The sequence below is a fragment of the Diaporthe amygdali genome, assembly GCF_026229845.1.
Source record: "Diaporthe amygdali strain CAA958 chromosome Unknown NODE_10_length_1141467_cov_65_626103, whole genome shotgun sequence".
NCBI lineage: Eukaryota > Fungi > Ascomycota > Sordariomycetes > Diaporthales > Diaporthaceae > Diaporthe > Diaporthe amygdali.
This window is the reverse complement of record NW_026517030.1, coordinates 157,371-171,623: the sequence shown is the minus strand read 5'-3', so window position 1 is coordinate 171,623 and position 14,253 is coordinate 157,371. Positions and strand designations below refer to the sequence as shown.

General features: G+C 53.2%; 6 protein-coding genes across 6 annotated transcripts; 3 read left to right on the top strand and 3 right to left on the bottom strand.

Moving 5' to 3' along the window:
* Positions 1 to 1,608: 1,608 nt before the first annotated feature.
* Positions 1,609 to 2,025, top strand: J7T55_009025 (uncharacterized protein; the record flags this gene model as incomplete). Its single annotated transcript, XM_053141947.1, has 1 exon — positions 1,609 to 2,025. The coding sequence occupies one exon, from the start codon at positions 1,609 to 1,611 to the stop codon at positions 2,023 to 2,025; it is 417 nt and encodes a 138-aa protein (XP_052994866.1).
* Positions 2,026 to 2,808: 783 nt separating this feature from the next.
* On the top strand, positions 2,809 to 4,837 carry J7T55_009024 (uncharacterized protein; the record flags this gene model as incomplete). Its single annotated transcript, XM_053141946.1, has 4 exons — positions 2,809 to 3,085; positions 3,187 to 3,752; positions 3,856 to 4,359; positions 4,475 to 4,837. The coding sequence occupies 4 exons, from the start codon at positions 2,809 to 2,811 to the stop codon at positions 4,835 to 4,837; spliced, it is 1,710 nt and encodes a 569-aa protein (XP_052994865.1).
* Positions 4,838 to 5,360: 523 nt separating this feature from the next.
* Positions 5,361 to 7,196, top strand: J7T55_009023 (uncharacterized protein; the record flags this gene model as incomplete). Its single annotated transcript, XM_053141945.1, has 3 exons — positions 5,361 to 5,397; positions 5,534 to 5,731; positions 5,788 to 7,196. 3 exons carry the CDS (start codon positions 5,361 to 5,363, stop codon positions 7,194 to 7,196), a joined length of 1,644 nt encoding a protein of 547 aa, XP_052994864.1.
* A 117-nt stretch (positions 7,197 to 7,313) lies between these two features.
* J7T55_009022 (uncharacterized protein) lies at positions 7,314 to 8,687 on the bottom strand (the record flags this gene model as incomplete). Its single annotated transcript, XM_053141944.1, has 1 exon — positions 7,314 to 8,687. The coding sequence occupies one exon, from the start codon at positions 8,685 to 8,687 to the stop codon at positions 7,314 to 7,316; it is 1,374 nt and encodes a 457-aa protein (XP_052994863.1).
* Positions 8,688 to 9,418: 731 nt separating this feature from the next.
* Positions 9,419 to 10,654, bottom strand: J7T55_009021 (uncharacterized protein; the record flags this gene model as incomplete). Its single annotated transcript, XM_053141943.1, has 1 exon — positions 9,419 to 10,654. One exon carries the CDS (start codon positions 10,652 to 10,654, stop codon positions 9,419 to 9,421), a length of 1,236 nt encoding a protein of 411 aa, XP_052994862.1.
* A 668-nt stretch (positions 10,655 to 11,322) lies between these two features.
* Positions 11,323 to 13,797, bottom strand: J7T55_009020 (uncharacterized protein; the record flags this gene model as incomplete). Its single annotated transcript, XM_053141942.1, has 1 exon — positions 11,323 to 13,797. The coding sequence occupies one exon, from the start codon at positions 13,795 to 13,797 to the stop codon at positions 11,323 to 11,325; it is 2,475 nt and encodes an 824-aa protein (XP_052994861.1).
* Between the last annotated feature and the right edge of the window lie 456 nt (positions 13,798 to 14,253).

Below are 14,253 nucleotides of genomic sequence, written 5' to 3'. Positions count from 1 at the left end.
GTCCATTCAACTTGGAAGGGCAGGGCCGATGGAAGGGCCAAATAAAAAAAAAGGAAGAATAGACGAGAGCTAAGAAAGAAGTGAAAATCTGTAGAGACACTAACATAATGCAGGGCTACAAGCATAGTGTGCCTTGCCTCGTAATCATGATGCCAGCGCCCTTCTGCCATCGATCTTGTTCTAGGTCATAAAATTACCAGTTGCAACGGAGAGAGTGTGTGACTATGTATTATGGTGCTTGAATAGAAAGCCTGAGGTCGCCCTTGGAATGTGTTTGCTACTGGCCCCGTCCCCTCGGGGTGCCCTCTGCCACCACACCCGAGTAACGAGAACGTATCATGTCCAACGTTGCAGTCCTCATTGCTTTATGATCTTCAAGTGCTCTGGGGCAGGCCGTGTCTTAGCTATCCTGGTTGCATACAAATCAGAAATCCAGTCAATAGCGTCCAACAACCTCGTAGGTTGGTGCCGAGAAAAGAGCCACAGAACACCTGTATGCAAGGCGCAGGTGATGAGCTCCAAGGGTGAAAGGATGCGTAGATAGGTGGTCGCAAATAAGTCGCAGGTCAATCGCAATTGCAGTCAAATGCATTCGGAAGCATGTAAACATTCCTCAAATACATTTCCATTCATATTCAGGTGCCTTTGGTACATCTACAGAACTCCTGCATATGTCATTCACAGAGTAACAGAGGGTTATGCAAGATTGAGCCCCCAGGGATTGATACTGCAGTCAATGAAACTGGCGCTGGACTCTACGCAGGTAATGGACTTTAGATCGCTGGTAGGGCATCGCGACGAAGTAAAGGATTATGACGAGTGTTTGAGCGGAACATTGAGGACGATTACCGCACGTTTGATACTCTGATTCAGGAAGGTAAGAAAGTGGCCAGGGCCATGCAATGTAACCAAGAATTGCAGAATCGATGGATGTTTGCGGAATTCGCGTCAAAACACTTCACCTAAGGGTGTGAACAGAAGACGACAGAACCAACAGACCCTATCTCACACCTTTCTTCAGCAATCTCCCCATGCATAATCAGTAAGGCTATCTTTGATACTCGTTAAGGTCCAGGGTAAATCTGATGTTTGTAATAGCACATGTTGTTGCATTTTATACGAACAATGTGCATGGCCGTGATCCTGTCTCTGGCTATTCGCCACAATTTTGCCAGAGTTGAGGCACTCGGTCACACCTCATAGCTACATCTCGAGTCTTGTTTACCGCAGGCCCTATCAATCACGTCCAGTGGTACTCGTTCAAGCTCCTAAGCTTAGAGGACTACTAATATGTTTGCTGGGGCGAGTCACAATTGGAAGAACCCAGCTGTCATCCCATCTTGGGTGAACGCGAATAATAAACGCGATTAATGAACGCGAATAACATTCGCGAGGCTGGTTCCTATTCACTGGTCTCAAGAAAGCCTATAAAAACTCAGAAAACTCCATCCCGTCTGGCACCGTCTAACGTACACCACACGTAGTGATCTACCTCCATCACGCGGCACTTGTGGTAAGTATCGCGGCTTTCCGCTAGTACCTGACAGCACCGATTCAAGATGATAGATACTAATACCCAGTGCTCGCCATCAGACCAGTCTCGCCACCATGTCCCCGCGCCACAAGAACCGCAAAGGCTGCTCACAGTGCGGCCACTGCTGCACCTGGAGAGCCGACAAAGCTTTCCGCCGCACCACTAAGGCCTTTGGATCAGAGTTCAAGAAATTCAAGGTCTGCAACCGCTGCAGCCGCAAGTACAGAAAGGAGCCTCTCAGTAAGGAGGACTTCATGAACCAGTACGGTGGCGCTGATCACTCCGAGTATGCTACTACCAAGACCCCAAACCGTCTGCGCAAGATTTCCAGCACAGAATGGCTCGCTAACCAGAACAAATCGCCTAGCTCCGATCCGGATGATGATGACGAGGATGACGAGGATGACGATGAGCCCAAGAACGATGGAAACGGCGATCAGGGCGGTGGCTCAGCCCAGGGAGGCATGGGCCATGCTGTTTCTGTGGCCTAGACCTGGCACTCAGCGCAAAATCCTGCACATAGGACATTTGATTTTTTGGAAGGCATCAACAGCAGTCAGAAGCCGCACCTCCTAATAGGTGGCTGGTGGACAGATGGGAAATAAGCAATTGCCTCACGCGAAGACAGCAGTCCTTAGACTACTTGCACATCCATGAACATTCGGGATTGTGTCTTTACATGCTTTGACGCGCCCGTTGCAGTGAATTTTCATGTGCCCCTTTCATCAGCCACAAGCTGCTTCCAAAGCTTTTGATGCAGGGTGGTTCTTTCAGGTACATTTGACCCTGCCTTTCAGAGCTGGCGACACCAAAGGTTTCCATGCTCCATGGGCTATGCCATGACATACTTCTTCACCTCGTAGGAGTATTGGTGGGAGTGATGATAGATGAACCATGACCACCTAAGTGTTTACCTGCTAATCACTCTACTTAGCGCCAGCAACATATGAGAATGCCTGCTTGGTCAGCACCGTGGTTAGAAATTGAAGGCTTTAGAAATCCAAACGGATGGCTGGCGAATGGTAACCAACCCCTGCGCCCTTCGGCTGTTCGCGCTTTTCTCCAATGCGGCTGCTGTTAGCAATTGCGTACACCCGGCTAATCACGACATGGGGCCGCTCCGTTCCAACGTCACGACTCAGAAGCTCCATCACACACCTCCCCGGCAGCACACGGATAAGCAAAGAACGATGCGTCGTCCTCAAATATCTTGACCTCTAACAATTTTCTTGAATCCTAGATTCTTGAGTTGTAGCCATCACTGCAGTGCAACCATGGACACCGAAAAGGCTGCAGAAACTGCCCGCAGCAGGGAGGACGATGATGTCTTGAACAACTTGGCACGGAAAGAAGAAGGCGGTGTCGACCTAGAGGCCACGAGCATAAGATCCGATCGGAGCCAGCACTACGAGGATGATCTCGAAGATCAGAACGGCATGGAGCCTCAGCGCTCCAACACGACGGGAGCATCTACGTGGGCTTCTGAGCAGATGTCTCTTCCCCAGGAGATCCTGTTCGTGGTAACAGTCTGCTTGACCCAATTCTGCAACCGTGAGGCCCCTAACAAGCAGCCGCAATCCTTCAAACAGCTTCTCTACAGAACCATTCCTGTCTCCAAATAAATAAGATAATGCTGACGACTTGTGCTCTAGAGGCCTCATTTTGCGCAATGCTATTCCTTCTCGGTACTGTGGGCGACAGCTTGGGAGTCACCAACCCGTCCCTTCTCAGCTGGCTCGTCGCGGGATTCAGCCTGACCGCAGGCACGTTCCTGATCTTCTCAGGACGGCTGGGCGACGCTTTTGGCTACAAATTGATGCTGATGATCGGCTTTTCGTGGTTCTCGCTATGGTCGGTACTTGCCGGAGTTGCCGTGTACTCCGGATACACGCTCTTCGTCTTCGCTCGGGTCTTCCAGGGTATCGGGTCCGCCATTTGCATCCCGAACGCCCTGGCCATCCTTGGCGCGGCATATCCTCCTGGCCATCGCAAGGCCATGGTCTTCGCCTTGTTTGGGGCAAGTGCGCCAGTCGGTGCATTGACGGGTGGGATTGTGGGAACTTCGCTCAACTTGCTTTGGTGGCCCTGGAACTTTCATGCGCTGGCCATCGTCCTCGCCTTGCTAACCGTCCTCACTCACTTCGTTGTGCCATCACCACGCCCGCCCAGATTGTCGGGGAAGGTCTCCTTACGTGATTTGAACAACGAGCTGGATCTGGTAAGCGGGCCCTAGATTGGGATGCGACAGAAGGCAACATACTCCGACCGCGTATACCGCAGTACGCACCTTTCAGAGAACTTGCTGACCTATCTGTGGACAGGTTGGGGCAGTCACCGGAATTTCAGCCCTGGTTCTGTTCAACTTTGCATGGAATCAGGCACCAATAGTTGGCTGGAACTCGGCACAAGTGATTGCCACTCTTGTTGCCGGCGTGGTGGTATTCTTTACATTCATGTGGGCTGAGTACCGCTATGCCGTAAATCCTCTCCTACCTCTCGACGCATTCAATGCAGACGTCGGATTCGTCCTCGGCGCACTCGCCTGTGGCTGGGCCATGTTTGGCTCTTGGTCTCTCTATGTAGTGTTGGTCTTCGAGAACATACGGGGTCTGGCTCCATTGCCGGCCGCAACCTGGATGATTCCTATTCTCGTCACTGGCCTGCTTGCGTCTGTGATCACAGGCTACCTGCTGGGACCAGCCAATTTTACACCCCCTGTGGTGATGACTATTGCCCTGACGTTTTTCACGACTGGTGTTGTCATCTTCGCAACGGCACCCGTGGATCAGATCTATTGGGGACAGACATTCGTGTCAATTGTTATCGTATGCATTCTCCTCCTCCTTTCCATACTTGACGTGGGCTTGAGGCTTTTCAAGTGTTCCACAAGCATTTCCCGCAAGCAAGCTATGGCGCATCCGCTAACAATACAATTGATAGATACCCTTTGGTATGGATATGAGCTTCCCGGCGGCAACCCTGATTCTCTCCGATGCGGTCAAGAAAGAGCACCAAGGAATCGCAGCAAGTCTGGTAGCAACAGTCGTCAACTATAGTATATCTCTAGGCGTTGGGTTTGCGGGAACAGTGGAGGTTCATATTAACAATGGAGGGAAGACAAAGGCGGACCTCCTGAAGGGCTACAAGGGCGCATTATATCTAGGAATTGGGCTTGCCGGGCTTGGGCTGGTCATATGCCTAGTCTTCCTGGGCAGAGACAAGTTGAGGAGTTCTCGCAAGGCCAAGGCAGAGAAAGGAACGCCTTCCATCTCGCCTGGGCCTGATGCGCAAGCTTTTGCTTGACCACTTGGAAACAGAGCTTTAATTTGTGGCTCCTGGAAGAAAGAAAGAAAGAAATCAAACTGTGAATCTGAAAATATTCATTTTCAACCCTCGTACAACCTTCGGGCAAGTTTTCAGCTCCTGAGCATTCGAGGCATCCGCGAAGGGCAGTATGTTCGGTCTTAGCCCGCAGCGGACGCCAATTTCGACATGCCTCATGTTTCAAAGTAGCGTCGTTGCTGGCCCGTGGCTCTACCTTGCCTGATCGACTTGAGTACGCCCCTGGAACAGGATGATTAAACCAGCTAGTTGAGCGGGGTGGGCTCCGTCGATCTTGTACCGAGGCATTGCCCAGCGCCGTCCCTAGCAGAAATCCGGCTCTCCGCACCCGCCCGGGCAGTAAACCCGGTAAGTCCGCATGACCTTAGGCCCGCCGTGTTCGGACATGGTGTCGTCTCCAAGAATAATTAAGAGGCCGGAGAAGTCGTGACGAAGTGATAATGAACAAGCAACAACACACGGCCGGCTTGGCGGGACAGCAAATATGACGCTCTGGAAGTCCCCACACCCTGATCTCGATAGTGAGTAACCGTGACTCAGACGAAAAAGTTTGCCAAACTGGATTAGATATTGACGCAAGGAGTCTGGTAGTCCCAACAAATGTAACGACTTGGGAATGGCTTTTCGAGTCTGAGGAATATGTCCCTTTTCGAAAAGCTCCAAGCGCCGTCATTGGGGCATATAACAATGCGGTGACTGGAGAGCGTCTTGACTTTGGCCAAGTCAAGTCAAAAGCTACTACTCTGAGCACAGTACTCGTGGAAGAATATGGCCTCCGTGCCGACCAGACTGTCTCGATCTTCAGTACGAATACTGTATGGTACGCGGTCGCATTATGGGCGACTATACGGGTCGGTGGGTGATCCTGGGCAGAAACGGATGACATACTCGAGGGCTAACACATGAAGCAGGAGGCAGAATCAATGGAGCTTCTCCCGCATACAATGTGGAAGAAATGACACATGCTCTGAAGACAGCCGATACAAAGATCCTGGTGACCTTGCCCGGCTCAATCGAGGCAGCTGTTACCGCGGCCAAGAACGCGGGCGTGCCAAGGTCGCACATTCTGCTGCTCGAAGGCGAAGTACCAGGGTTCAAGAGTATCCAAGACCTGATCCAGCGAGGCCAATCATTGCCGGTCACAGAGGTGTACCATATACCCCGTGGCAAGACGAACAAAGACATCTGCGGCTATCTCAACTTCAGCTCCGGGACTACGGGCTCACCCAAGGCCGTCATGCTGTCCCACCACAACATCATCGCGCAGTGCCTCCAGCTTAGGCAGCTCCAGCTCCTCCCCGCGGACGGTCAGTACCGGACCATCGCAGTGATGCCGCTATTTCATATCACCGGCTTGGTCAGGTTCATCACGTATCCAGTGTTCACGAACGGCGAGTGCTACATGCTGCCGCAGTTCAAGATGGAAGCCATGCTCGAGACAATCATCAAGCATCGCATAGAGGAGCTGATCTTCGTGCCGCCGATCCTGATCCGCATGGTGCGTGATCCTGTCGTCGACAGGTACCTGCCACAGCTGCGCCGCATTGTCAAGCGGTTCTCATCTGGCTCAGCACCGATGAGCCCAGAGATCATCCGCCTGCTGGAGGCCAAGTTCCCCGGCACTGGGTTCCGCCAGGGTTACGGCGCGACCGAGTCCACGGCGTGCATCTCGTCTCACCCGCCCACACACTTTGCGTACCGCTACGCCCACACGGGCGGCAAGCTCGTCGCCAACACCGTGGCCAAGGTTATTGATCTTTCTGACGCGTCGAGGCTGCTCGGCCCCGGCGAGACGGGTGAGATTTGTGCACGGGGCCCGCAGATTGCGATGGGGTACCTGGGGAACCCGGAGGCTACGGCCGAGTCCTTCGATGAGGAGGGTTTTCTGCATACAGGTGATGTGGGGCATATGGATGGGGAAGGACTCCTGCATATTGAAGACCGCATAAAAGAGATGATCAAGGTCAAGGGCATACAAGTCCCGCCGGCGGAGCTGGAAGATCTGTTGCTGGGGCATGAGCTGGTTGAGGACTGTGCAGTGTTGGGAATCCGAGACGAGTACGCAGGTGAGAGGCCGAAAGCTTATGTCGTGGTGAAGGGGGCGCAAACTCCAACCGATGCGCTTGGCAGGACCCTGTTGAGATATGTGAGGGAGCGCAAGGTCCGGTATAAGTGGTTGGCTGAGGTGGAATTTGCGGAGAGCATTCCGAAAGGGCCCACGGGAAAGCTGTTGAGGAGGTTGCTAAAGGCAAGCGATAAGAAGGCCGATAGGAAGAAAGGGTTATGCGTAAGAGATGACATTGACAAAGCGAAGCTGTAGAGCACGCTTGGAAGAGGAGATAGCGTATATAAACAAATATATGGGAAAGGGAGATGGTATCTATTGTCCAACCGAAGAAACGCACCTGCGCTATGCCTTGTACATGCCGAGCCCTCTCTAAGTGAGCAGAATATCGTACCCGTCTCTGTTGATCCGAACAGCGTCGCCCCCCATCCCGTACTTGCGCCTTACCAACTCAAAAATGACCAGCCCCGCGCTCGTCGAGGGCACTTGTCGCAGCGCATTCCACCAGAATCCCCGGAATAACCAACGTCTCAGTGCGTTGGGTCCGTTACCCTCCTGTGACTTGCTTTCTTCGACGCACTTGGACCAAGTTTCCTTGTATGCGTGATAGTAGGCGCGGAACATTTTCCAGCGCCACTTCTCCCCCGGAGCTTTTGAGTTCTGGTACTTGCGGTACTTGCGTGACTGTGAGTCGAGATACTCAAGGTGTTCCCAGTGCTCCATTTGGACATGCGTGAGCGGGTGGATGATTACTTGCTGGGCAATGGATGCCCCCATTCCGGCAAGCATGAGGAAAGCAGGCTCGATTGCGTAATGGGGCTGGATGGTCTTGAGCCGCTGATTGTCTTTCCCGTCTGTGGGTCGTCTTCTTGATAGGACGTTCACTACATCCTCACTGAGCTGACCATAGTACCACGCGACGAAGGAATAGTACGATTGCGCCTTAATATACTCGAAAGTACAAAAGAACACTCCGCTCCCCAGGCTGTCCTTGGCAAAGGACAGACCCCACCCAGCAAACATGCCTCGCAGCCCAATCTCTCGAAGCTTCGCGTAGCTGAAAGACCACATACTCTGTGGTCGACCGTTGGAGTCGCTGATCATCTCAGGCCCCTTGCCTCCCCGCTCGAACCTCGCCTGAATCGCGTCTAGCGGTGCAGCAGCGACGCTCTGGATAGACCCGGCGAGGAGGCCTGCCGTAAAGGTGTCGCCGGGCGATGGGGGAGGGTAGACCCTCTTGGTAGCTCTGCTGCTTTCCTCGTGCAAGCGGCCGAGGATCTGCAGATAGCTCGTGTACAGCACGGCGCCAACGCCGACGTTAGCAATCAGAGGGGGGAGGACCTGATCCGGGATGATGCGCCATCCATGATGCTTCACCGCGGAGGCAAGAATCCCCGGTGTCGTACGTGAGCCCACAGAGCGAAGCCACTGGCCCCATGTCTGCTTGCCGGCATCTTGGGCGTTGGACAGGCTGGCTAGCAGGTAGTTGTGCGGCTGTTGTTGCTGCTGCAGGTTCCGCGCGTAGGCGAGGTAGTCGACGCGAGTGCGGAAGAAGGCCTTGACTGGCGCCCTGAAGTAGAAGGCGATGGCCTGGGCCGTAAAGGCGCGCACACCTGCAGCTGTGGCGGCTGTTGCGGCGTTGGTGCGTGGGTTCCTGTCCGAGTCGGGAGCGACGACGGGCAGCACGCCAAAGTCGAAGGGAGAACTTGGGTCACCGGCGCGGCGGCCGGGATCGGTGGGGTTCATTATCGATGAGGCATCTCATATATTGTGTCTAGATGTCGAAGGAATGTCTAATCTGTATGTGCCGAAGAGAGCGAATGCAATCGTCGCGATGAAGTAGAAGAGGCTGAGAATGAAACTGAGGTTAAGACTGAGCGGTTTACTGTAAGAGGCCGATGACCCTGTCAGCTGGCCATATCCGGTTTTGCAGCTGGGCCCAGTGGAGGCCTGAAGTTGATGCCAGCTGGCGGCAACTTGGCCATCTTCTGCCAGGTGGCAGGGGCTCTCCAGCTCAGGTAGGCTCCCGACAACCTGAGCCAGACCCAACCCTCTCGCGCAAACAAGCCGAGCCAAGCGACTGCTCTGTTCTTATGGCGACTACATCCTCTTGACCAGCGAAGTAGCTCACTAAAACTACTGGACGATAGCCGTAAAGAACGGACCGCTTCTTGGCGATCTGGAAAGCACGACTTCTCTGGTCTGGACCTTCTGTTCCTCAGCCTCCAATGTCTGATGCAGCCTGCAGGTAGCCAAGCCTGGTGAGAGCTTGGCCAAGGTGGTGCTCGTTCAAGATGAAGGCTTCACTTAAGCGCAGCACCAAAGCATCGAAATCACAAGAACACTGAACCAATTGACAAACTACGGTATATGTTTTTCCCTCTGGTCCTATGGCGTGTCAGGCATCATTCATTATAGATGTACCTGTGGGGTTGAGAACCATGAACGGTCGCCTTACAGTGGGTTCGCCAAATGATCTACTTGGACTCCTCCTTCGCCTTCTTGAGAATGCCCTCGGCCTTCTCGGACTTGTTCTCGAGTACTTTCTTCAGCTCTTCTGTCGTCTCTTTCACCAACTTCTCGCTCTCCTCCGTGTGTTTCTCCGCAACCTCCTTCAGCTGCTGAAGCTTGGACAGTATTTCACTGCCGTTGGGAATCTGGCCAATATACTGCTCCAGACCGGTACCTCCAGCAACCTGGGAGCCCTTGGACTTGGCTTTCTCCACAGCCTGGTTGACGTAACCTTCGAGGTCGCCTGTCTTGCCCGACTCAACCGCGTTCTTGGCCCTCTCAAACAGCTCCTTCGCGTTGCCCTTCTTCAGAGCATCCTGGTTCTTCTCCACTAGCTCCTTGACTTGTGGGTTCTTGTCCAAGTAAGGCTTGGCCTGCTCTAATCCCTTCTTCCAAGCCTCATCGCCCAGCTTCTGGACCTGCTGGACCTTGTCCTCGATGAGCTTGCGCGCCTTGTCCAGGTTGGAAGCTGTGAAGCCGCCGGCCACAACGTCCCGAATCTCCCGCCAAGTCTGGTTCACCTGCTTCTTCGCCTCTGGGCCGTACTGATCGCCCATCTGTTTGAGCTGATCAATGCTTCCGCCGAACTTGTCCTTCAGCTGGGGGTGGTTGTCAAGGATGTCGCCCAATGCGTCGGTGGAGAGGTCGGCAAGCTTGACGGAAAGGTCCGCTAGCGCTTCGTACACCCGGCGGAGGCTCTCCATGCTGAGGCCTGCCTTGGAAATCTCCTGAAAGTGCTTATATGCATCATTGAGGATGCGGTCTGCGTCCTCCTTGTTGTTCTTCCTGACCTTCTCAAGATCGTTGAATGCGGTGTCGACGTACTGGCGCCCACCAGGGATCCAGGTGACGTAGGAGTAGCAGAAGTCCTTGATGTAGTTGACTGTCTGGTCGGCATCGGGGGTGTTTTCCTGGAGTTTTTGAGCAACCTCATTGTACTTCTTGTTCGTCTCTTTCGTGGCCTTGTTGACTGATCTTGCAATCTTGCCTGTAGGGCTGAAATAGTACGCGCCGTAGAGAAGCCCTCCAGCTGTGAGGCCACCAGCTACACCGGCTGCGAACGGGGACGTGCCGGCCTGAGCATTGCCGCTGCCCGATGAGGATGCGGTCGTGGACTGGAGGCGAACCTGCTTCGCCCGTGGGCCCTTCGCGGACCGTGCAGCTCGTGGCAGGGAGCGCAAGAAAGTTCTTGAGGGGATCATGGTTATGGTATTTGGTGATTGTGGATATTCTTGTTTGTGAGAGTTCAGAGACAGGCAGACGGTGGAAGCTGATTGGTATTCAGGGCGTCTGTGGTCGGGAGAGGATTGCGAGGTTGAGGGTGAATCTGAAGGACTTTCGTTGGGAGATCGTTAAATTTCTTTTCACATAGACGGCCGAGACACAAATAGCTCCATTGCGATGACGCTCATTGACGCAGGTACGTGTTGAGCTTCAGCTTCCAAGCTCGAAGCTGCAGCTCCAGGCCAGTAGCACGGAGCTGATGGTCCGCAGGTGCCCGTGTCACACATCTCTGCGTCGTCATGACGTAGAGAGGTAGCTATGAAAAATCCCATCATGCATCCCTTCATACCAAATAAAAATACAATCCTGGATTAATGGGTGCTCTGAATCTCTGTGGAGCTCAGGTAGTCCTTTGCCATCATCAATGGACCCAAATGCCCTGCATTAAACACACCCGAATTGTAGTTTGGTGATCATGCACTGCATTGCTTGACATCTTGTTTGTTAGTAGAGAAAGTACTTTTTACCGAGCACTGTTGAGCTATCAACAACGCTAATATGGTTGGATTCGTATTAAGACCCAGATTTCTCGAACACTAAGTATTAAGGATACGTAGGTACTCATCAATTCATTTGCAAGCCTCGCTCAGTCTATCACGCGCAACATCTTGTAAGCGGGATGACCAATGGCTCTCTTGACGACACTCATCGGGTCCAACTTCTGTCGCTTCGTCTTCTCCACAACGACCTCACCGTCATCTCCAACCTTCTCGATAATCTCCTCCTCAGCATCCTCGTCCTCGAAGGAGCCGCTGTCCAGGAACACCTTCAGCATGCCCTGGGAATACCCGCTCACCAGCGCCGTGCCTTGCTCGTGCGCCGTCACAGGCTTCGGCGCCACGGGATCTCCGCCTGTGAACGTATAGCCTGCTCGTCCGCCAGCAAGGTTCCAGAAGACCAGCTCAGGCATTTCATATCCTGCCTTTGAAAACTTCTTCTGAATCCGTTCGTAAGAGGTGGACCATCTGTTGTCATTGTAGCACGCCGTATTGAACTGCATATCGCTGAAGACAAAGATGCGCTTCACCATGTCCTCCTGTTTGAGGTTGTTCTTAACGGCCATTGGCAAGATCAGCTTCTCGAAAACTGCGACGAAGTCGGTAGACATGTCCCAATCAGCACTAGAAAGTGCACGATACTTTTCCTGCAAGCTCTGTGTGAGATCGATCTTCTGCACACGGGGATTGGTGCTGAAGGTGATGAATGCTCCCCCGAAAGGAGGCTTCGTCACCTCGGCGACCAGCAAGCTCAGACCAATTGATGTGTCCATTGGAACAGTCCCATCGGGAAATGTTGGGTATTCCATCGAGCCAGAGACATCAGCGACGGCGATACAGTTCTCGAGCGTACCTGAATCCTTGATGCGTTGGACAAGGGATTTCCACTGGCCGTCAAGAGTCTTGGCCTGTAACTGTTTCATCTTCGCATCGACTAGGTCCTTGGTACCTTTGCTGGTGCGCTTGCCACCTGGCTGACTGGTGAAGTAGTCCGATGTCCAAGGCGCCGTACGCACAGCCTTGATAAAGGCACTTGGCAGGAGAGTTGCGCCGGAGATCTGAGCCTTGCCATTAGCAACTTTGTCGATGTACTTCTCAAAACGATCGGTATCCTTCTGAGCAAAGATGGGTGCGTAGTTATTCATGGCTAGGGAGGGCACGCGGTCATATTTGATATTCTCAAAGGTTTTGGCTGTGATGTTCCGTTCTACGCATTCAAGGTGCTTGCGAAGTGCGGCCACGTCCTTGCGATAGGCCTCTCGAGCATGACGAAGGTAGAATTCACGCTTCTGTTTGTTGCTGTCATCGTAATCTGCGAAGCCATCGAAAGTTGAGACTGGGTGCATTATCTCGGCGATCGAGGAAACGATGAAGGTGTGCTTGTCGTGGAATCGAGTGTTGGATGGCGCCCACTTGGCACAAAGCGATACCTTCCTCTTGGCTGTTGGGTCATCACTTCGAAGTAGTGACAAGTCCTTTTGAAGCTGAGCGGCGAAGAGAAGAGCTATCGTGACATGCAATGACCGATAGACAGCATCGTCCTCGAATGCTTTGATGGCGGCCTCATGGCGATCATCCCTCTTTCCATGCCGCAGGGCCTTGGCTGTCTCTTGATCCTTCGGCCAGTTGGTCTTAGATTTCTCACGCTCAATATTGAGGATATCGCGCGGATTTGCTAGGACATCGAGCTTGCCATTGACATACAATGCAAGAATGTTGAGGAGATCTTTCCAGTACCCGTGAGCCACACCGTTCTTAACGTCGAAGCGGGCTGGGTCGTCATCGTCTATCTCCTGCTCCACAAACACCATTTCATCTTCGTCGGCCTTCTTCTCGGCATCCTTCTTGTCGGCTTTCTTCTGTATTACTGGACGGCTCAGCCATTCAAGGTTTGCGATTAGTGTCAGAGGATGGTACTTGGCGAGCCAGCCGGCGCATCGATAGAAAGTTTGTCGAGAAGCTTTGCCAAGGTGAATGGAACGGGCATTGAAGATAATCTTGAGGGTCGAGTGCGCATCATAACTCCATGCCCCCTGGAGAAGCTCGAGGAGTCTCGGGCCCGAGATGACGTCCTCAAGCTCTGTGAACAAGTCGACCAGGCTCTCGTTTGTGGAGCGGTGGGCAACGTCGGCATTTTCGGTGAGCATCTTGTTCTCCATGTCTCTCACTGGCCCTGGACTCGTGCCGTCCGTGTTCTGTTGGGAGAGGAGGCCTTTCATGAAGGGGTGGGCATGACCTGAGGACTCGGTAGCGGCCTCTCCCATGTCCACCATGGGAGAGTTCTCTCCATCGTCGATGGAAATTTGGACAATGCCATCTCTCAGACCAGCAGTAGTTGAAGCATCAGACACAAGTACAGGCTCGGACTCAGCTACGAAAGCAGTTTCATCGTCCGAGAGATGTGCTTCTGCGGAGCCGCTGGCGAACTGCCGTTTAACATCCTGATGGACATAGGCCTCGAGTTCGTCCTCAGAGCCCTGAAAAACTGGATGAGAAGGAAAGAAGACAGGGAAAGTGGACTTCAGGTACCAAAGGTCCTGTTCATCCTCATTTGTGGAAGCCATCTTGGGGTCGCTTTACGGCGAGGCCTCTTGATTCGGAGAGAAAGTGTAGAGGGCAGAAGTAAAAGACAACAAGGAGCAAACGACAAACAGAGAACCAAACAACCCCATATATAATAACAAACAAAGGTACCAGAGGTTTGAGACGGTGCGGGCTCGGTGAGTCAAGCGGCTAAGAGGCAAGAGAGCCGCTGCTGCCTTGGTGGCTCGCCTGGCCGTTGGATGCAGTTGGCCGTCGCCCAATGGCCGCAGCTTGGAGGGAAGACGCCGGCTGACTCATTAAAACGGCATGGTGCTAGAAGTGCTGGACCATGGCCGGTCTGAGGCCAAACCGCTAGCTCCGTCGACTCCCACCGGCGAAGATGCATTTGATATGTGAATATAGGATTCCGGGTGAACTGGCCCGGTCCACTTCATGTGAAGCAAACACGCTAGGAGACGTATTGTTGTCGGGGGGGA